We start from the raw sequence: 21,013 nt of genomic DNA, 5'->3' as shown, positions 1-21,013 counted from the left end.
TATGCCTGCTAAAACATCTAATGCCTTCTCCTCCTTAATATTAATGTGTTTTACAACTTCATTATCCCAACTGAAACATGGAATTCAACAAGACTGGACGGGGTAGATGCACAAAAGATGTTCCTCATGGAGCATGAGTCCAGAATCAGGGATCATTATATGCGATAAGCTATTGAGGACTGAGATGAGAAATTTTTTCAATCAGACAATGATGAGCCTGTGAAATCCATGACCACAGAGGTAGTCAAGTCAAAAGTATTGAATGATTTCAGGAAAGAGATGAATATCACAAGTAGAATTAACTGTATTCAAGGATACCCAAGGGAGGAAGGTGTGAACAGGCTGTTGAATTGGATGATCAGTCACGATCATAATGAATGGCAGAGCAGGCTCTAAAGTCTAAATATTAAACTCATGTTGTTTTCTTGTTTCTTTCTAGACTGTAACACTGATAGTGTTTATATTCCAGGTTTTGTTGATGTAGAATTTCACCACCTGCCATCGTCAGATTTGAGCCCATATCCAAAGAACATGAGGCTGTGTTTCTCTATTACTGATTGCCACTAAGCTATCACCAACCTCCAGATAATCTAGAACTGGGGGTCACTGTTTCAAAAACTGGGATTTCCTATTTCAAAAAAACTATTGGGCGTGTTCAGAGTCTTTGAAACTGTTTTGCTGAAAAGGTGTGGAAGCAGCGCCCTTGAATATTTTGAAGGCATAGTTTGGATCCCTGTTAAGTAAAGGAGTGAAAGATTATCGGGGTAGGTGAGAATGCAGATTTGTGGTTACAGTCAGATCAACCTATTCCTCCTCCTCCACGTTAGTATGTTCAAAGGCTGGAAAAGTTACAGTAAGTAATTCCCTTCCTTAAAGCACATTTATCATCTACGAGGCACAAATCACAAAAACCTCCCACTTAGAATAGAATATCCTTTATTGTCACATAGAATCCAGTACGGACATAGAGCAGTATCATGAAAAGTTTTACAACATTGCCTCTTACGATACCATCTTAGGTATAAGTACCTAGGTTCAAATCTTAGATACAAAAAGAGGTATAAGCAAGAAAAACAGCTGCGTTATTTTACAGAAATAAGACATAGTTAAAAGGATAGTCATTACACTCATAGAGTTACACTGCTCGGAAACAGACCCTTCGGTCCACCTTGTCCGTGCTGACCAGATATCCTATATAAATCTAATCCCATTTGCCAGCATTTGGCCCATATCCTTCTAAATCCTTCATATTCATATATCCATCCAGATGCTTTTTTAAATGTTGTAATTGTACCAGCCTCCACCACTTCCTCTGGCAGCTCATTCCAGACACACACATTGAGGTAATTAGAGAGAGAATATGGCCTTTTAAAGATCAGCAAGGCTGCCTATATGTGGAATTGCAGGAGACTGGGGAGATACTAATTGTGTATTTTGCATCACTATTTACTATGGAGAAGGATATGGAAGATGGAGATTGTGGGGAAATAAATAGCGACATCTTGCAAAATGTCCATATTACAGAGAAGGAGATGCTGGATGTCTTAAAACATAAAGGTGGATAAATCACCACAACCTGTGGGAAGCTAGAGAAGTGATTGCAGGGCCCCTTGCTGAGATATTTGTATCATTGATAGCCACAGGTGAGGTACCAGAAGACTGGAGATGGCTAATGTGTCACTATTTAAGAAAGATAATAAGGAAAAGCCAGGGAACTTTCGATCAGTGAGCCTGACATTGGTGGTGGGCAAGTTGCTGGAGGGAATCCTGAGGGACAGGATTTACATATATTTGGAAAGGCAAGGACTGATTAGGGATAGTCATGGCTTTGTGCATGGAAAATCATTGAGTTGAGTTTTTTGAAGAAATAATGAAGAGGATTGATGAGGACAGAGTGGTGGATGTGATCGCTATTGACTTGAGTAAGGCGTTCAACAAGGATCCTCGTGGAAGACTAGTTAGCAAGGTTAGTCATGTGAAGTAGGGGAAGAACTAGCTATTTGGATTCCGAACTGGCTCCAAAGTACAAGTCGAAGGTGATGGTGGAGGGTTGCTTTTCAGACTGGAGGCCTGTGACCACCGGTATGCCACAAGGACCAGTGCTGGGTCTAGTGCTTTGCCATTTATATAAATGATTTGGATGTGTGCTTAAGAGGAATAGTTAATAAGTTTGCAGATGACACCAAAATTGGAGATGTAGTGGACAGTGAGGAATGTTACCTCAGTATAATGGGATCTTGATCAGATGGGCCAATGGGATGAGGAATGGTAGATGGAATTTAATTTAGGTAAATGCAAGGTGTTGCATCTTGGAAAGGCATATCAGTGCAGGACTTAGGCACCTAATGATAAGGACCTGGGGAGTGTTGCTGAACAAAGAGACATTGAAATGCAAGTTCATAGTTCCTTGTAATTGGAGTTGCAGATAGATAGGATAGTTAAAAAAGCATTGCCTTTATTGGTCAGAGCATTAAGTATAGGAGTTGGGAGGTCATGTTGCAGCTGTACAGGACATTGGTTAGGCCAATTTTGGAATACTGCATGTAATTCTGGTCTCCTTGCTATAGGAAGGATGTTGTGGAACTTGAAAATGTTCAGAAAAGATTGACAGGGATGTTGCCAGGGTTTTTGGGTGGGGGGAGGAGTGGGACGGTTTGAGATATAGGGAGAGGCTGAATGGGCTGGGGCTATTTTCCCTGGAGCGTCAGAGGTTGACAGGTGACTTCATGGAGGTATATAAAATCGTGAAGGCATGGATAGGGGGAACAGCCAAAACTTATTTCCCCTGAGCAGGGAGAGTCCGAAACTAGAGGGCGTAGGCTAAGGCTGGGAGGAGAAAGACTTTAAAGTGACCTAAGGGGCAACGTTTTTCATGTCGAGGGTGGTGCTTGTTTTATCAGCAAATTACACATAAACATTACATTACAGTAGCTGAGTGAAGGGTCTTCCACATGTAGTCAGACTACACAGGGCAGACCCCAGTCGAACAACCATCCCCACTCCACTCCAAGCCTCCAGTCTGCTCTGCACCTCCTCTCAACTGTTCAAATGTAAGTTTTTTCAGGGGCTCGATTTCTCTTGCTGGTCGCCACTTCGGGGCTGCTTCCCACCACTGGCCGCAGCCGGCGGTGACTCAATCCCCCTTGTTGGTCTTCGCCCGGGACTGCTTCCCCACGGCTCTTGCCTGAATGAGTTCAGTTCCAACAACACTCAAGCTCAACACCACCCTCCGTGAGAAAACATTGGCCCTTAGGTCCCTTTTAAATCTTTCCCCTTTCACCTTAAACCTATTCCCTCTAGCTTTGGACTACCTTACCCTGGGAAAAAGACTTTGGCAATTAATTTTATCCATGCCCGTCATGGTTTTATAAACCTCTATAAGGTCACCCCTCAAACTCTGACTCTCCAGGTAAAATAGCCCCAGCCTATTCAGCCTTTCCTTATAGGTCAAACTCTCTAAACCAGGCAATATTCTTGTAAATCTTTTCTGCTCCCTTTCAAGTTGATGATGCAAGTGGGTTCAGTCTGTAGCACCCTGCTATAATGGAGAAGCTAATAATGTTGAAAAATTCCACTGCCTGGGCCACTTCACTCTCCTCGCCACAGAGAAAGGTTATCAGCAGTGTACTTTGGAGAAAATGTGTCAGTTACATCCCAGATGCTTTTGTGGTCTGAGGTTTGGTGAATGCTACTCAATTCCCCAGTTATAGAGTCAGAATTATTCTGCAGGGAAACAGATCATTCATACAGCACAGAAACAGGTCAAACTCATTCATGCTGGCTAGGTTTCCCGAAACAAACTAGACCCATTTGGCTTGCGTCGCTTGAAACGTCACCTATTCATGTATCTGTCCAAAAGTCTTTTAGATGTTGTAATTGTACCTGCATCTACCACTTCTTCTGGAAGGTCATGCCACATACGAACCACCTTCTGTGTGAAAATGTTGTCTCTCTGGTGCCATCTAAATCTTTCTCCCCTCACCTTAAAATTACACCCTAGAGTTTTACCTCCCTCACCCTGAGGAAAAGACCATTGCTATTCACCTTATCTATGCCCCTAATGATTTTATGAACCTCTAAGGTCACTCCTCAACCTCCTATGCTCCAGAGAAAAAAGACCCAGCCTATCCTCATAGCTCAAAACCTCTAATCCTGATGACACCCTTGTAAATTTTTTCTGCATTCTTTCAAATTTAACAACTGACTTAGAACTACGTTACTATTAACTCAGAGCTGTTAGGTCAAAATTCTGGAATCCCTCCGCAGCAGCACTAAAAGTTTACCTAACCACTCTTAAGTGCAGAATCTCATGACAGCATGTCACCACCACCACCTCAAAGATAATGACAGATGGTGATAAATGTTGGCCTATCATCTGGCAAAATAATAATCAAGAATATTTACTGAGAATGTTTACTTGCAAAAGATGTACTTGCCAGATCCATCCTTCTCTCTATCCGGAGGATTGTTGTGTGTGACTTCACTTTCACATTGTTTCCTACTGGAACTGCTTGTTGCTTGGGCTGATTTTCTTGATGACTTTTTTTTTGCAGTGTGGCTTATACCTATATCCATGAGTTTGAGTTTAAGATAGACTGGTTGATGAGAGGGCAGCGTCAAAAATTGTCGAGCTTCTTCGTAACACAATTTATTACCTATTAAAGTTAAATACTATAGTACATGGTATTCAGAGGTAACCACACTCTGATCTTCATGTGGCATTATTGAAAGTCTATATCGTAAACTCTTGAATAAAAGCAAAGTGCTGAGAATGCAGGAAATCAAAAACACAATGCAGGAAAAACTCAGGTCTGGCAGCATCTGTGGAGAGAAGTGAAATTGTCATTTTGAGTTTAGTATGACTCCTCTTCAGAACTGATCTCTGCTACCTAGTGCTAGGTTTTCTCCTACTACTACTTATCTGCTTGTGTTTCAGACATTCAGATGGCTTGACTTCAGGCTTCTGCTGTATTTATCTCTTTCCATCTTCACTCTAACACTGTTTATGCTCAGAGTGGAGCAGCTCAGTGACATCATCCAGGGTTGCTGTGGAGTCTTAAAGACCTTCCATAACACAACCTTGAGTGTTTATTCCAATTGGTCAAATTGAGCAGCAGTCTTTCTATATAACATTTACAGTAGTTCCAAAGTACTAAAGCAGTTCTTTTTTACACCCATGTTGCACTTTATCATTGTGTGCACTTCCTTGATTAATTCTTACTAGTTACCTGCAAAAATGTGCATGTTGCATTTTATCTTAGCAAACATAGATGCAAAAGTACATTTTTAAGCTGTACTGAAGTTGTGGTCAATACCGCTGTCTGTGACTCATTTTTATTTCCAAATGCGTCTTGCTACATCTGAACTCTCAGTTGGTATCAGTACCTCTTAACCTTAATTATTGGACAACACTGATGCAAAGAATGATATTCATCATACAGTGCAGTTTCACCTAGGAAGTTGTTTTGGGTTGGAAATTAGTTATGAGGAGAAAAGTGATTGTGGGACTAATTCCAATGTTTTAGAAAGGGCCAAGATGATTTAATAGATGTTTCTGAAACTATGAAATGATTTAATGGGGTAAGTTGGGACAGCCTCTTTCCTCTGGTGCATTAGTGATAAGGGGTCATCAATTTAAATTGTCACAATGAGGAGAGATTTCTTTAGAGGGTTTTCAGAACATAGCATGGATCGCCACAGGGTGCAGTTGAAACAGAGACCAGGGAAAATTTGATAGATATTTGTAGCAGATCATGATACGGGGCTGTGGGCAGAATTTGGAAAGAGGGATTTGTTTTGGATTGCTCTCACTTTGCCAAATAGTCTTGTTCTATGCTTAGACTTGTATGGATCCATGATATTCTCTGAATGTGTTCTATTCGTAATTTGAAGTTCTTTGTTTCCCAGTGATTTGATTTTTTTTGAAGTATTAAATTATTTGTTCCTGTATTTAATTTGTCTTTCTGAATCATTTAATTTTAATGCAATAAAGGATAAAACCACCACTTTTATTTTTTTTCTCCCTATTACTCAGTTTCTATTTTCATTTCTATCCTCCTGTCTTCAATGTGACCCTAATTATGTGTTAATATGTGCAAGAACAGCATTACTTGGGTTTCTGCCAGGAACACCAATTTCCAGTTAGGTAGGTCTTATTGTGTGTAACTTCATCAAAGAAAGCTGATTGCAGAATTTTATAGTGAATAATTTACCTTTTAATTTATGTTTGTAACAGAGAATGCTTCTAGGTTTATGTCTCCAGTTACTTCTCAAAAAAAAATTCCCTTGACGACACACACAGAATGATCAATTATGTTTTTTAATTGCACAAACTTGAAGGGGAAGCTTTTGTCACAAAGCCAACATTTAATAACTGCTGTCAAATGGTATTGCATTTCTAAACTTTTCGATAACCTGCAGATTTTGCATCAACAGTTGTGCATGGCTTCCTCATTAATACATGCTGTACAATTTGACTTTTACATAAAACATTTTTTGTATGGCTTTCAACTGCTGCCTTAAGAAATCCAGCTCATTCTTCATGATCCTGTTTGATTGATGAAAGGAAACACAATTGTTTTAATCTGTTAACTGTCTGTGCCGTAGCATAATTTCAAGATATGTGTGAAGCATTTTAAAGAGGTTATGGAAGTGTTTCTTTCAAATGTGGACAGGCATGATTTTTGATATTGATTCAAGGAGAAGCTGTACAGTCCTGTTTAATTTGTTCAAGTGCCCAGAGTCGACTGCCTGTAATGCATGAAAGCAATGTTTGCCCATGCTGTATGGGAGCTGTAATATTGATATATTTCCTGAAGTGTTTTCTGTCATCTTAGCAGTGGGTTTATCCTGTTACTTTTCTGTTTGTCCAAGTTATTAATTCTGTTTTGTAGCAACACTTTTGCTTTGAATTTTATCTTCCCATGTAATTTGAGAGGGGTCCAGGGAGCACAGGTGACATAAAGATTGTGAGAAAGAATGTGAGCCAGAAGGAATGTGCAGAAATTAGATGAAGTCTTAGAGACATTTGAAAATTTTAAATTTACTTGGTTAGGGAACAGGGAGCTATTATGACATAAGAATGTGCATGAGAGTGACCTTAGGCAGTGAAGTTGCATATGTAATTCGGCAAGTGAAAGTTAAACGTATTGGCGTTATTAGTGAAGATCAGTTCTGCACTGAATAGAATGGTGCGGCTTTGGAATCATCTGAGATGTGTATAGTGTCTAGGGAAAGCAGTGAAATTTGTAATTCGAGGGGACAGAGTTGATCATGAGTGCTGACACAAAAACATTTTTCAATTTCCCACTTGATGTCCAATGGCTTGACAATGCAAAGATTATGATGGTATAGCTGAGGGCATTGACATGTATGTATGAAAACTGGCACTCCATGTGGAAGTGGTAATACTGAAAGGCAATACGCAGATGAGAAAATGGCCAGTGTAGGTCTTTGATCAACTTGGTAGGTGATGTTGCTACAATGGAAATTAGAGTCTTTGAAAATAGAAATTTGCTCTGTTTCATGATCTGAAAAACTCAAAATTCCTTCTGCTAAATAGGAAAATTAAGTCTGTTCTACTGGCTAAATATCAATTCTACAAAAATCCAGTCTCTGCTGTTACACTTGATTCTTCAGTAACCCTAAAACTTCACTTCTCCGCTGCTCTCCTTTCTGATCTTCCACATTAAACCTCAACTTAAACGGCAACTTGTGTTTCAATCACATTAAACTTCATTCTTCCAGTCCAAGCTCCACTGCTGTCATTAATTCAAGTATGTGGATTCTTGGTTACCCTTCATTCTAAATTTCTCCATGGCTTTACTTGCTCCTACTTATGAAATTACCTCCTGTCTTGTAGCAATGAATTTATGCTCCATTTCTCTGAGCAATTATTTTTTTTTCACCATGGCTCCCACTTCTCCACCATTAACCACCACCTTGTTCAGCCATTGTTTCTGTACATTGAAGTCTCTGTTCCCTCCATCCTGCCATGCTTGTGGAAGGCTTGAAATCTTGCAACTTCTCCATTCTGGCCTCCTTTTACTTTGCCTGTGTGCACCATATTCCTTTCTTCCTCATTGCAGAATGCTATGAGGCATCTTCTGCTCTCAATGCATGCCATCTTCAGTATAATTTGAGTCTAGAAAGTAAGGTAGTTAATAAATACCCTTTGGACTTATAAATACCTCTTCCCGATAATGTAACCAATTCAGATAAATCTAATTTCTTTGATTTTTCTTGGAACAAATAGTGCACGTTTGGTAATAGAGAAGCATCTGTTGATTTTAAATACTGAGTATTTTCAGCATTGTGAATTCCATGTACTGTTTGATTACAAATTATGTATTTTTTGTGTGGTTTCACGTATGATACAGTGAAAAGTATTGTTTTGTGTGCTAACCAGGCAAATCAAACCTTGCATAAGTACATTAGGGTAATAGAACAGAATCTAGAATGTAGTGTTACAGCTCCAGAGAAGGTGAAGAGAAAAAGTAGCAATCACAAAATATCCTTAATATTCTTGCTGTAAAATGAGAAGTTGTATGGTGAAATTATATGTTGCTCATGCAATTTTTGAAAAAGCAATTTTAACTTTGAAGTTCAACTGTCAGCAAAAGCTATCGCACATGTATTCTATGATTTGTTTGCCATGTCTCAAATAGTATAATGCTGATTTTACAACCTACAAGATTATGTTCTCTGATATGCCTTTAGGTTTACTGCCAAGATGTCTCTCACAGAAAAGCCTCCAGATCATTCTGCGAACTAACTCAAAAGTAACTGTGTTCGATTGAAATAAAATTCTAAAATGCTAATGGCAACAAAAGAAAGCTGTCGATGTTTTGTCCCCATTCTGGAAATTTAATGAATGCTCAGTGTCAAACCTAATGCCTGTACTAATTACCGAGCACTAAATGAAATGATGCGTGGGTGGTTAGGATCTTGTAAATTGCAGGAAAGTACCCCCTGTTCATAAAACAGCATAAAATATGTAAATAAGGTAATTGAATAAGATGATGACTGAGGATTTTTAGCTTAAAGTGAGTAGTATGAGTCTTCTTTTGTTGAAAGTCCATTAATGAGCTCCCTGATGGCTTCTTGAGTGTATACAGTGGGTTACTGAGCCACAGGAACTAAGATCATCAAACCTAACTTTGCATAAGCACCAATATTTCCTTCCTTTTCCATGACGAGGAAGAGAAAGTTGACTGTCTTGACTAAATCTTTCTGTTATTTTTAAAGATTAAACATGGTGATTGGCTGTTTCTGTAGATGTTTTCCTCAGCAACTTGTTCGGACATTGGTACGCACCTGTGGAACAGGTGGGATTGAACCAGGGAACTAATAGCCCAGCAGCAGGGACACCACCATTGTACCACTAGAGGCCCTATTGATTGCTTCAGTATGATAGTAGAAAGAAGCTGGTGCACTACCCATCGCAGTCTCGCTCTGATATTATGAAGCAATGCTTCCCTTTGTCAAAATTATCTATTATCCTATCCCCACCTTCCTGGCATATTGGTTACTTGTCCATTGCACTATATGGGGTGGCACGGTGGCTCAGTGGTTAGCACTGCTGCCTCACAGCACCAGGGACCCAGGTTCAACTTCTGCCTCGGGCAACTGTCTGTGTGGAATTTGCACGCTCTCTCCTCCCCCCCCCACCCCCCATTTCTGCGTGGGTTTCCTCCCACAGTCCAAAGATTTGCAGGTTAGGTGAATTGGCCATTCTAAATTGCCCGTAGTGTTAGTTGGATTAATCGGGTAAATGTGGAGGATCGGGTCTGGGTGGGTTACTCTTCGGATGGTCAGTGTGGACTTCTTGGGCCGAAGGGCCTGATTCCACACTGTAGGGAATCTAATCATACCATATGTTTTAAGGATATTGGTGTAGCTTTGGATGAGCAAAAGCTATCCTTTGAGAATAACCTACCCTGTTTGCAGAAATGCGAACAAATTCCTCCTACATAAGTGCAGCATTGATTTTATTGACACTGCTCTTCTCTGTAACATAGGAGAAAGTGAGGACTGCAGATGCTGGAGATCAGAGTGGAGAGTGTGGTGCTGGAAAAGCAGGAAAATCGACATTTCAGGCAAAAGTCCTTTAGGAATGAGGCTTGTGAGCCAAGAGGTGGAGAGATAAATGGGAGGAAGGCACCACCTCATGCTCCAACAAGGAGGTTGAACAGTTCATCAACTTCAACACATTCCACCCATCCTTAAGTTCACCTGAACCATCTCCCTCCCCTTCCTGGACCTTTCCATCTCCATCAACGGTGACCGTCTCAATACTGGCATCTTCTACAAACCCACTGACTCTCACAGCTACCTGGACTACACCTTCTCCCACCCTGCCTCATGTAAAAATACTATCCCTTATTCGCTATTCCTTTGCCTCCGCGGCACCTGCTCCCAGGAAGACCAGTTCCACCACAGAACACACCAGATGGCCGCCTCCTTCCAAGACTGCAATTTCCCCTCCCATGTGTTTGATGATGCCCTCCAGCGCATCTCATTCAGTTCCCGCGCCTCTGCCCTCGAACCCTACTCCTCCAACCGCAAAAAGGACAGAACGCCCCCCTCCCCCCGTCTTCAACTTCTACCCCACTAAATGTATCATCCTCTGTCATTTCCGTCACCTACAAACGGACCCCACCAGCAGAGATGTATTTCCCTCCCCACCCCTATCTACATTCCATAAAAACCATTCCCTCCACAACTCTCTTGTCAGGTCCCCCCTGCCCCCCACCAACACACCTGCTCTTCCTGGCACCTTCCAGTGCCACCAAAGGAATTGTAAAACCTGTGCCCACACCTCCCCCCAGACCTCTATCCAAGGCCCCAAAGAAGCCTTCCAATTCCATCAGAGCTTTACCTGCACTTCCACATGTCATTTACTGTATCCTTTGCTCCTGATGTGGTCTCTTGGACATTGGGGAGATAGGACGCCTACTTGTAGAATGCTTTGCAGAACATCTCCGGGACACCTGCACCAACCAACCCCACTGCCCCGTTGCCATACACTTCAACTCCCCCCTCCGCCAAGGACATGCAGGTCCCGGGCCTCCTCTATCGCCGCTCCGTAATTACCCGAAACCTGGAGGAAGAACACCTCATCTTCGGCCTTAGGACCCTCCAACCACATAGGATCAATGTGGATTTCACTAGTGCCTCACTACCCCCCCACCTTATCCCAGTTCTAATCTTCCAACTTGGCACTGCCCTCGTGACCTGTCCTACCTGTCCATCCCATCTATCTGCTCCACCATCCCCTCTGACCTATCACCATTATCCCCACCTTCATCTACCTATTGCACTCTCAGCTACCTTCCCCCAGCCCCACCCCCTCCCATTTATCTCTCCACCCCCTTGTCTTACAAGCCTCATTCCTAATTAAGGGCTTTTGCCCGAAACGTCGATTTTCCTACTCCTTGGATGCTGCCTGACAAACTGTGCTTTTCCAGCATCATACTCTCGACTCTTCTTTGTAACATGTCTACCATGTGACATAGGTACTAATCTGGATGTTATTAACTTTTTTATGTGCTATTTAAATTCTCTTCAGGACTGAAAATGTGCTTCAATTTGCTGTAAGTTACAGTATGGATCATAATTCTTCACTGTGAAACTCCCGCCTTCCAAAGGCCTTAATACCTACTTCAGTCAACTCTGGCATCAGGGAGGAGGAACCATATCATTTGTAATTCTTGTCATGCCTACAGAAATGCTATCCATACCATTGCAAGAAATCCTCATCTCCTACTATTTTGGTATTATTTTACCAATTTCTTGGTATTTGGGTTTTTTCCTTGCTCCATTGTCCTATGATGTTGTTCAGCTCTCTGTTGAGATGCTGAATATTGTTTTGACATTAAAACTCTCATGTCCCCTGACATATGGATTCCATCTCCTGCTGTCCGACAGATAGGATCTACTTCTCTTTCTGTACATTCTCTGTGTCTTGAATTGTCTAGTTCTGCTTTTAGGTTATCACACTGTGGAGCATATGATCTATAAACTGTTTTCTCTGCTGTGGAGTATGCCAGTGGATGCAGAATCCGATGCAATTTTCAATTAATGTGTAAATATGCAGGCTCCAGAAAGGTAAAACTATAATACCTCACATAAAGCACCCGCTGAAGACCATCAGGGTTTCCTTGACTTCCTTGTTATCTTAACATAGAAGTCGGTAACTGCAGTTAAGCTGAATTCCCTCACTAGCACCAAACCCTACTTACTCATTTCACAAGCGTTAATTATAGATTAGTACATCAATTATCTCAAGCAACTTGGAGACATAGAGATGTACAGCATGAAACAGACCCTTCGATCCAACTCGTCCATGTCGACCAGATATCCCAACCCAATCAAGTCCTATCTGCCAGCACCCGGCCCATGTCCCTCCAAACCCTTCCTATTCATATACCCATCCAGATGCCTTTTAAATGTTGCAATTGTACCAACTTCCACCACTTCCTCTGGCAGCTCATTCCATACACGTACCACCTTCTTGCATGATAAAGTTGCCCCTTGGGTCCCTTTTATATCTTTCCCCTTTCACCCTCAACCTATGCTCTCTAGTTCTGGACTTCCCGACCCCAGGGAAAAGACTTTGTCTATTAATCTTATCCCCTCATGATTTTATAAACCTCTGTAAGGTCACCCCTCAGCCTCCGATGCTCCAGGAAAACAGTCCCAGCCTATTCAACCTCTCCATATTGCTCAAATCCTCCAAGCCAGGCAACATCCTTGTAAATCTTTTCTGACCCCTTTCAAGTTTCACAACGTCTTTCCGAAAGGAAGGACACCAGAATTGCATGCAATATTCCAAAAGTGGCCTAACCAATGTTCTGTACAACCACAACATGACCCCTCCTAACTCCTCTACTCAGTGCTCTGACCCATAAAGGAAAGCATACCAAACGCTGCCTTCACTATCTATCGACCTGTCATTCTACTTTCAAGGAGCTATGAACCTGCACTCAAGGTCTCTTTTACAGCAACACTCTCTAGGACCTTACCATTCAGTGTATAAGTCCTCTCTTTCATAACCAATAAATTATGTATTAATTCAGCAAATAAACTTTTATGAGTCAAATAAACTTAAAAGGAGTCTTGATATTGAAAAGCTAAAGTAAATAAAATCCATTCTTATTATGGTCATCAGAACTACTGTATAAAGGGACATAGTACTTTGCGAATACCCATTAGCAAGAGGATGTACTGAAAAGGATTTGAAGAAATGTCAGCGATCTCAAGCCCAAGAAACAATTCTACCTCATGGGAATTCCTGCCAAATGTTCAAGATGCGGTTCTAGGATTGGGTTCATCAGCCACATAAGGACCTCACTTTTCAGCATGGTGGCTCAGTAGTTAACACTGCTGCCTCACCGTGGCAGGGAGTCTGGTTTGTTTCCAGCCTTGGGTGTCTGTTTTTGTGGAGTTTGCCCATTCTTCCTGTGTCTGCATGGGTTTCCTCAGAGGGCTTCAATTTCCTCCCACAGTCCACAGTTGTGCAGGTTAGGTGGATTGGCCATGCTAAGTTGTCACTATGTCCAGGGATGTTTAGGTTCAGTGCATTAGCCATGGGAAATGAAGGGTTATGGAGATAGGGTAGTGGGTTGGGATGCTCTTTGGAGGGTTGGTGTGGACGCGATGGGCCAAATGGCCTGCTTCCACACTGTAGGAATTCTGTGATTCCTCCAAATCACTTATTCCTGACTTTAAACTAACGTCCACTTGTTTTCAACATGTCTGTCATGGGGAAAAATGATTCTCACGATCTACTGTGCCAATGTCTTTGTGTATACCTCAATCAGATACAACCCCAGCTGCCTCTGCTCCAAGGAAAACAAACCCAGCCTATCCAGTCTCTTCTCATAACTCTGATTTTTCACCTCAGGTAGCATATTTTCTTTTCTGAATCTTTTCTGCACCCTCTCCAGTGCAGACGTGCTCTTCTGAAAGTGTGGCGACCAGAACTGCACACAGTATTCTATCTGTGCCAAACTACCTTCATAAAGTTGTAACAAGATTTCCTATGTCTTATGCTCTGGCTAATGAATGCAAGCATCCCTTATGCTACCTTCATTATCCTGTCTACCCACATTGACATTTTGAGGGATCATTGGACTAGTACAGCAAGGTCCATTTGTTCCTCAGTACTCGCGAGAAACCTGTCATTTATTTGTGTATATCTTTGCCTTATTAGACCTCCCAAAATGCATCACATCGCACATATCGTGATTAAGTTCCATCTGCTTTTGCTTTGTCCAATTTTCCAGCTGATCAGTAGCAGATGCAGTCTAAGACTATCCTCCCCATTACCAAAACACCAATTTTTGTGTCATCACCTGAATACACGTCCTGCATTCATGGTCACCATAGACAGTGGAAGTGACCCTAATTCCCCACATATTGCAGGAGATGATAAGCCCTTCATCCCCAAGGTCATTCTTGTAAACTTCCTCTGGGCTCCCTCCAATATGAGCACATCCTTCCTTAGATGTGGAGCACAAAACTGCTGGCAGTGCCCCAAATGGAGTCTCACCAGAGCCTTATACAACCTCAGGGGCATTATCTTTAACATATGATTCCATCAGAATAGCTGTGTCAGGCTCTGTGAATTTTGGCACAAATTCTTAGAAATTAGTGAGCAGGACTTTGTTAAGTTGACAGGACTGAGTTTGTCATGGTTAAATAAAAGTTTTACATTTTTTTTATTTGCATTTGGAGCAAATGGACTGGATGAGTTGACCTTTCATTTAGATGCTGGTGCAGTTATTAACAACCAGTACTCCTTTGTACATAGCACAACTGTGTATTCAAGTTTAATAGAACTTATCTGATCTGGTCAAGAAAAAGAAAGAGGCGTATGTCAAGTATAGATGGCTGGGATCGATTGAATCCCTAGAGGAGTAGAAGAGCAGTATAAGTATACTTCAGGGAAATCAGGAGGGCAGAAAGAAGACTCTGGATTCTCCTTAACCTGGTTTGCCAAAGAGATTCTACAAATACGTCAAGGGTAAAAAAAAAAGTAATAGTGGAGAGAATAGGGCCCCATAAAAACCAACCAGTCTGTGTGTGTGGAACCCATGATGTGGAGATGCCCGTGTTGGATTGGGTTGGACAAGGTCAGAAGTCGCACACCAGGTTGTAATGTAACAGGTTTATTTGAAATCACAAACATTGGGATCTCTGCTCCCTTTGTCTGGTAAAGTCACATGACAAAGGAGCAGAGCTCCAAACGCTTGTGATCTCAAATAAACCTATTGGGCTATAACCGTGACATATGACTTCTGATTATGTGGAACCGCAGGAGATAGATGAGATACTAAACGAGTATTTCGCATCAGTGTTTACTGTGGAGAAGCATATGGAAAGTAGAGATCTTGCAGAAATAAATAGTGATATCTTGAAATGTGTACATATTACAGAGCAAGAGATGCTGGATGTCTTAAAATGCATAGAATTGGATGAATCTCTGGGACCTGATCAGGTGTTTCCCAGAATATTGAGAGAAGCTCAGGAAGTGATTGCTGGGCCCCTTGCTGAGATATTTGTATCATCAATAGTCACAGGTGAGCTGCTGAGAGACTGGAGGTTGGCTAATGCGGTGCCATTGTTTACGAAATGTGGTAAGGAAAAGGCAGGGACTATAGACCAGTAAACCTGATTCGGAGGGACAGGATTTACATACATTTGGAATGGTAAGGACTGATTAGGGATAGTTAACATGGTTTTGTGCATGGGAATTCATATAATTTGATTGAGTATTTTGAAGATGTGGCAAAGAAGACTGATGAGGGCAAAGCGGTGGACGTTGTCTGTATGAACTTCAGCAAGGTGTTCGAAAAGGTTCAGCTTCGACTTGTTCACAAGAGTAGATCACATGGAATCGAGGGAGAGCTAGCCATTTGGATACAAAATTGGCTTGAAGGTAGGAGACAGTTTGTGGTAATGGAAAGCTGCTTTTTGCACTTGGAGGCCTGTGACCAGCGGTGTGCCACACGGATCAGTGCTGGGTCCGCTGCTTTTTGTCATTTATGTAAATGATTTGGATGCGAATGTAGGAGGTATGGTGAGTAAGTTTGTAGATGACACCAAAGTTGGAGGCATCGTGGACAGTGAAGAGGGTTATCTCAGAACAACAGGGCCTTGATCAGATGGGTCTATGAGCAGAGGAGTGCCAGATGAAGTTTAATTTTGATAAATATGAGATGTTGCATTTTGATAAAGATAGAACTCCTACACTTAATGGTAGTGTCCTGGGGAGTGTTGCCAAACAAAGAGACCTTGGAGTACAGGTTCATTGTTCCTTGAAAGTAGAATCACAGGTAGACAAGGCAGTGAAGAAAGCATTTGGTATTCTTACCTTTATTGGTCAGTTCATTGAGTATAAAAACTTTGGTATGTCATGTTATGTCTGTTCAAGACATTGGTTAGGCCACTATCAGAATACTGCTTTCAATTCTGGTCTTCCTGTTAAAGGAAGAATGTGGTTAAAATTTAGAAAGGCTTTAGAAAAGAGTTACAAGAGTGTTGCTGGGGTTGGAGGGTTTGAGATATAGGGAGAGCCTGAATAGTCTGGGCTATTTTCTTTGGTCTGTCAAAGGCTTGGGGTGACCTTCTAGAGGTTTATAAAATCATGAAGGGTATGGATAGGGTGAATAGCCAAGGTCTTTTTCCCCAGAGTAAGGGAGCCCAAAACTACAGGGAGTAGTTTAAGGTAGGAGGGGAAATATTTAAAAGGCATAAATGTCAACTATTTCATGTGTTGCATATATGGAATGAGCTGCCAAAGGAATTGGTGGAGGCTGGTACAATTACAACAATTCAAAGGCAGCTGAATGGGTTCATGACTAGGAAGGGTTTAGAGGGATATGGGCCAAATGCTGGCAAACAGGACTAGATGAATTTAGGCTATCTGGTCGACATGGACGAATTAGACCGAAGGCTCTGTTTCCGTGCTAAGCATCTCTGTGATTCTGTCTTTATTGTCCTGAAGTCCTTTATCTTCAAAGTGAATATGAATTGTCATGTTATAGAATTAAATATGGATTCAGTACAGAAGATAATGCTTGTACTCTTTGGTTCAGCTGTCCAATTAGCAATTCTGCAAACATTTATACAATTTCCTTTTGAAAATTACTACTGAACCTACTTCCACCACCCATTTTCCAAAAACACCCTACATTACTTCTTCCTGATGCCTTTTTAAAATGTTTTTGCAGGACTTCAAGATGATGCGAGAGCAACGAAAGGCCATTGCAAAATTCAGGGAGCCTGCACATGCTTCAGCGTTTCAGCAGAAATTCCACAGGTAAATATCCTTTTTTTTTTACTTAGGGAAAATTTCACAAGATGCATATAGTAAAATTCGATGAAGTTTAGCAATCAAACTTGTAACGCAAGTGAAACAGATTTTCTATTTATATAAAATGTGTACATTTGGATGTAATGTTTCTCCACCCTCAGTTCCTCAATTTATATTAAAAAAGCAAAGAATTGCGCACACTGGAGATCTGAAATAAAAGTGCTGGAGAAACTTAACAGATCTGGCAGCATCTGTGGAGAGTGAAACAAAGTTGACATTTTAAGTCCAATATTTTCTTAATAGAATGAAACATTATCTGTGTCTGTCTCTCTCGCTCTCTAGTATTTTCTTTTATTGCTCAATTCTTTTGTTCTGTTTCTGGGTGTTAAGGCTTAACAGACTCTCAATTCTAAGCACTGTACAATTTTGATGCCTGACATGAAAATCAACACAGGAGTGAGGATTTCAACTTCCTCTTCCTGAGCCAGTCCCCTACCGCTTTGCATTGTTATGCCTTTACCCTAAATTGTGTGAACACTTCATTAAATGTAGTATCCAGGGCCTACACTAAGAGAGCACTCAGAACCAATTTTATTGTCTGAATTGCCCCTGTTGCTTCGTGTACAAATTGCCCAAGAACAAGTGGAGGCTCCAAATGCTGGTTACAAGATACTCTGGTTTCCCTTAAACTCACCTTTATTCACAATTTATACACAATTTCTATGGATGATTTGCAGTTGGGGACCGCATGTAGTGTGTCAGAGTTTGCAGCTGGTAATGAGTGGCAGAGTAAAGTGTGCAGAGGACTGTGAAACTTTGCAGAGGAACATAGATAGTTTGATTGGGCAAAGGTCTGGCAGATGGAATACAATGTTAGTAAATGTGGAGTCATCCATTTTGGTAGGAGTAACAGTGAAAAGGATTATTACTTGAATGGTAAAAAGTTGCAGCATGCTGCTATGCAGAGGATCCTTGCTGTCCTTGCACATGAATCACAGAGGGTTGGTTTGCAGGTACAACAAGTAATTAGGAAGGCAAATGGAATTTTATCCTTAATTGCGAAAGGGGTTGATTTTAATAGCGAGCGAGGTTATGTTGCAACTGTACAGGGTGCTGGTGAGACCACACTGGAGTACTGTGTGTAGTTTTGGTCTCCTTACTTGAGAAAGGATGTACTGGCACTAGAAGGGCTGCAGACGAGGTTCACTAGGTTGATTCTGGAGTTGGGGTGGGCGGGTTGGCTTATGAGGAGAGACTGAGTAGCCTGGAATTACATTCGTTGGAATTTAGAAAAATGAGACAGGATCTTATAGAAACATATAAAATTATGACGGGAACAGATAAGATAGAAGTAGAAATGGTGTTTCCACTAGCAGGTGAAACTAGGACAAGAGGGAATAACCTCAAGTTTAGAGGGAGCAGATTTAGGACTGAATTGAGAAGGAACTTCTTTACCCAGCGAATTGTGAATTGATGGAATTCCCTGCCCAGTGAAGTAGTTGATGCTACTTCAGTAAATGTTATTAAAGCTAAGATCAGGGTTTTTTTAAATAATAAAGGAATTAAGCGATATGGTGGGAGAGTAGGTAAATGGAGCTAAGTCCATGAAAAGATCAGCCGTGATCTTATTGAATGGTGGAGCAGGCTCGAAGGGCCAGATGGCCTACTCCTGCTCCTTGTTATGTTTATGTGCCTCCACAGCTTGCCATTTCTTTCCCTTTCGAGTAGTTTCTTTGTGTCTTTCCTAGTTAACCAGTGTTGTGCAATGCATTGCACCTGTTAAAATTCTACAGGTTCCATGAGTGATCTCGGCAAGAAACCTGGCGTTGGGCTTTTGCCATGAGTTGACATGAGCACTAGTTGGAAACTTTTATCTGTTTCAAGCCTGAAGTTTCAACATGCTTATGGCTAGCTTTGGAAAGTGGAGCTCACCTAGACCTCTGCCATCACTCATTCTACACAACATTGCACTCACTCGGCCCCGAAGTCATTTTTAAAACCTAACTGCTCCTCATTTATTGGAAAATTTTCCATGGCTTTGCTACATTCTGTTTTGACATTTTCCCACTTCTTCACATCTTAAAACATCATCAGGCTCATATCAGCTAATAAGGAGACAGTAGTACGCCATTTAGAATACAATCAGGCAGGGCCAAGATGATTTTGTGAATGGAAAATCATGTTTGAGAAATTTATCAGAATCATTTGAAGGGGTTGATAAAGGGATACCAATTGATGTGCATTTGGATTGATGAGGTGCCACGTGAGTGGTTACTGGCCGTAGTAAGAGCTCATAGTGTTATAATGAGATTTTGACAGATGGAGAATAATATAAGAAACTCTGAGTTTGTCCACTTCAGCAGGAAGAATAGAAAATCAGAATAGTATTTAAATAGAGAGGGGCTATAGAATACTCAGCAACAGATATTTGTATGTTCTTGTACATAAATCATAAAAATTAACATATAGGGGAACAGCAAGTATTTTGGAAAAACAAATGGAATATTGGCCTTTATTACAAGTTGAATAGAGTATGACTAGGAAAGTCTTACAACTGTACAGGGTATTAGTAAGACCACACTAAGAATACTATAGAGTTATAGAGATGTACTGCACGGAAACAGACCCTTCAGTCCAACTCGTCCATCCCGACCAGATATACCAACCTAATCTAGTTCCATTTGCCAGCATTTGGTCCATATCCCACTAAACACTTCCCATTCATATACCCATCCAGATGCCTTTTAAATGTTGCAATTGTACTTGCCTCCAACACTTCCTCTGGCAGCTCATTCCATTGACACACCACCCATTGCGTGAAAAAGTTGCCCATCAGGTCTCTTTTATATCTTTCCCCTCTCAACTACTATGTACAATTTTGATTCCTTTATGCAAGGAGGTATTTTCTTGCATTAAAAGCAGCTCAGCAGTTCAATTTCTGAGGTAAAGGGATTGTTTTGTAATGAAAATTTGAACAGGTAGAAGTTAGATTAATTGGGGGAAAAGAATCATGGTTGTTGAAAATCAGAAATAAAATCAAAAGTTGCTGGACAAATGTAGCTGGTTTGGCAGCATCATTGGAGAGAAAGCAGAATTAACATTTTGGGTTCCAGTGATCCTCCTTCAGAACCTTACAAGAGTTCTGAACAAGGGTCACTGGACCGAAAGCGTTAATTCTGCTTTCTCTCCATAGGTGCTGCCAGAGCTGCTGAGTTTTTCCAGCAATTTCTGTTTCTCTTACATTGATTGGAGTTGGAAACATGCAAGATTCCTGCAGACTGGTTGCTGAAAGGATCTTTGTAATCAATAACTAGAGAGAGTTTACAATAAAACATCTCACATTTAAGACTGAGATAAGGAATATCTTCTTTTGAAGATTGTTAATCTTGTCTCCCCAGTAAGTAGTGGAGCTGGGGCATTGAATTTAGAATTAGATTTTTGCTCTATAAGTGAGTTGAGGGTTAAGTCTACAATCAGATTAGCCATGATGTAATTGATTGGCATAGCAGGCTTGGTCGGGCGCTGACTGGCAGACTCCTGCTTCTGTTTCTTGTCATCCTAAAACTTTTTTTTATAAGCGAGATATGGGTCTCACTGGCTAGATCAGCATTTATTGCTCATTCCTAATTAACCCCTGGCAATCAGAATCAACATATTGCTGTGGATCTGGAGTCGCATGTCGGCCAGACCAGG

General features: G+C 41.2%; 1 protein-coding gene across 3 annotated transcripts in view; it reads left to right on the top strand.

Annotated features, from left to right (window-relative positions):
• rbm33a (RNA binding motif protein 33a) overlaps positions 1-21,013 on the top strand; it is a 163,721-nt gene that overhangs the window by 134,139 nt on the left and 8,569 nt on the right. For all 3 annotated transcript variants that reach the window (XM_087987564.1, XM_087987565.1, XM_087987563.1), the window contains one exon: positions 17,238-17,326. In XM_087987564.1, the coding sequence (XP_087843690.1) occupies positions 17,238-17,326 (89 nt within the window). The remainder of the gene's footprint in view (positions 1-17,237; positions 17,327-21,013) is intronic.

Source organism: Chiloscyllium plagiosum, unplaced genomic scaffold (assembly GCF_037043375.1).
Source record: "Chiloscyllium plagiosum isolate Xiang-an unplaced genomic scaffold, Cpla_swu_hap1 HiC_scaffold_5, whole genome shotgun sequence".
NCBI classification, from domain to species: domain Eukaryota; kingdom Metazoa; phylum Chordata; class Chondrichthyes; order Orectolobiformes; family Hemiscylliidae; genus Chiloscyllium; species Chiloscyllium plagiosum.
This window is presented reverse-complemented; position numbering and strand designations above follow the sequence as displayed.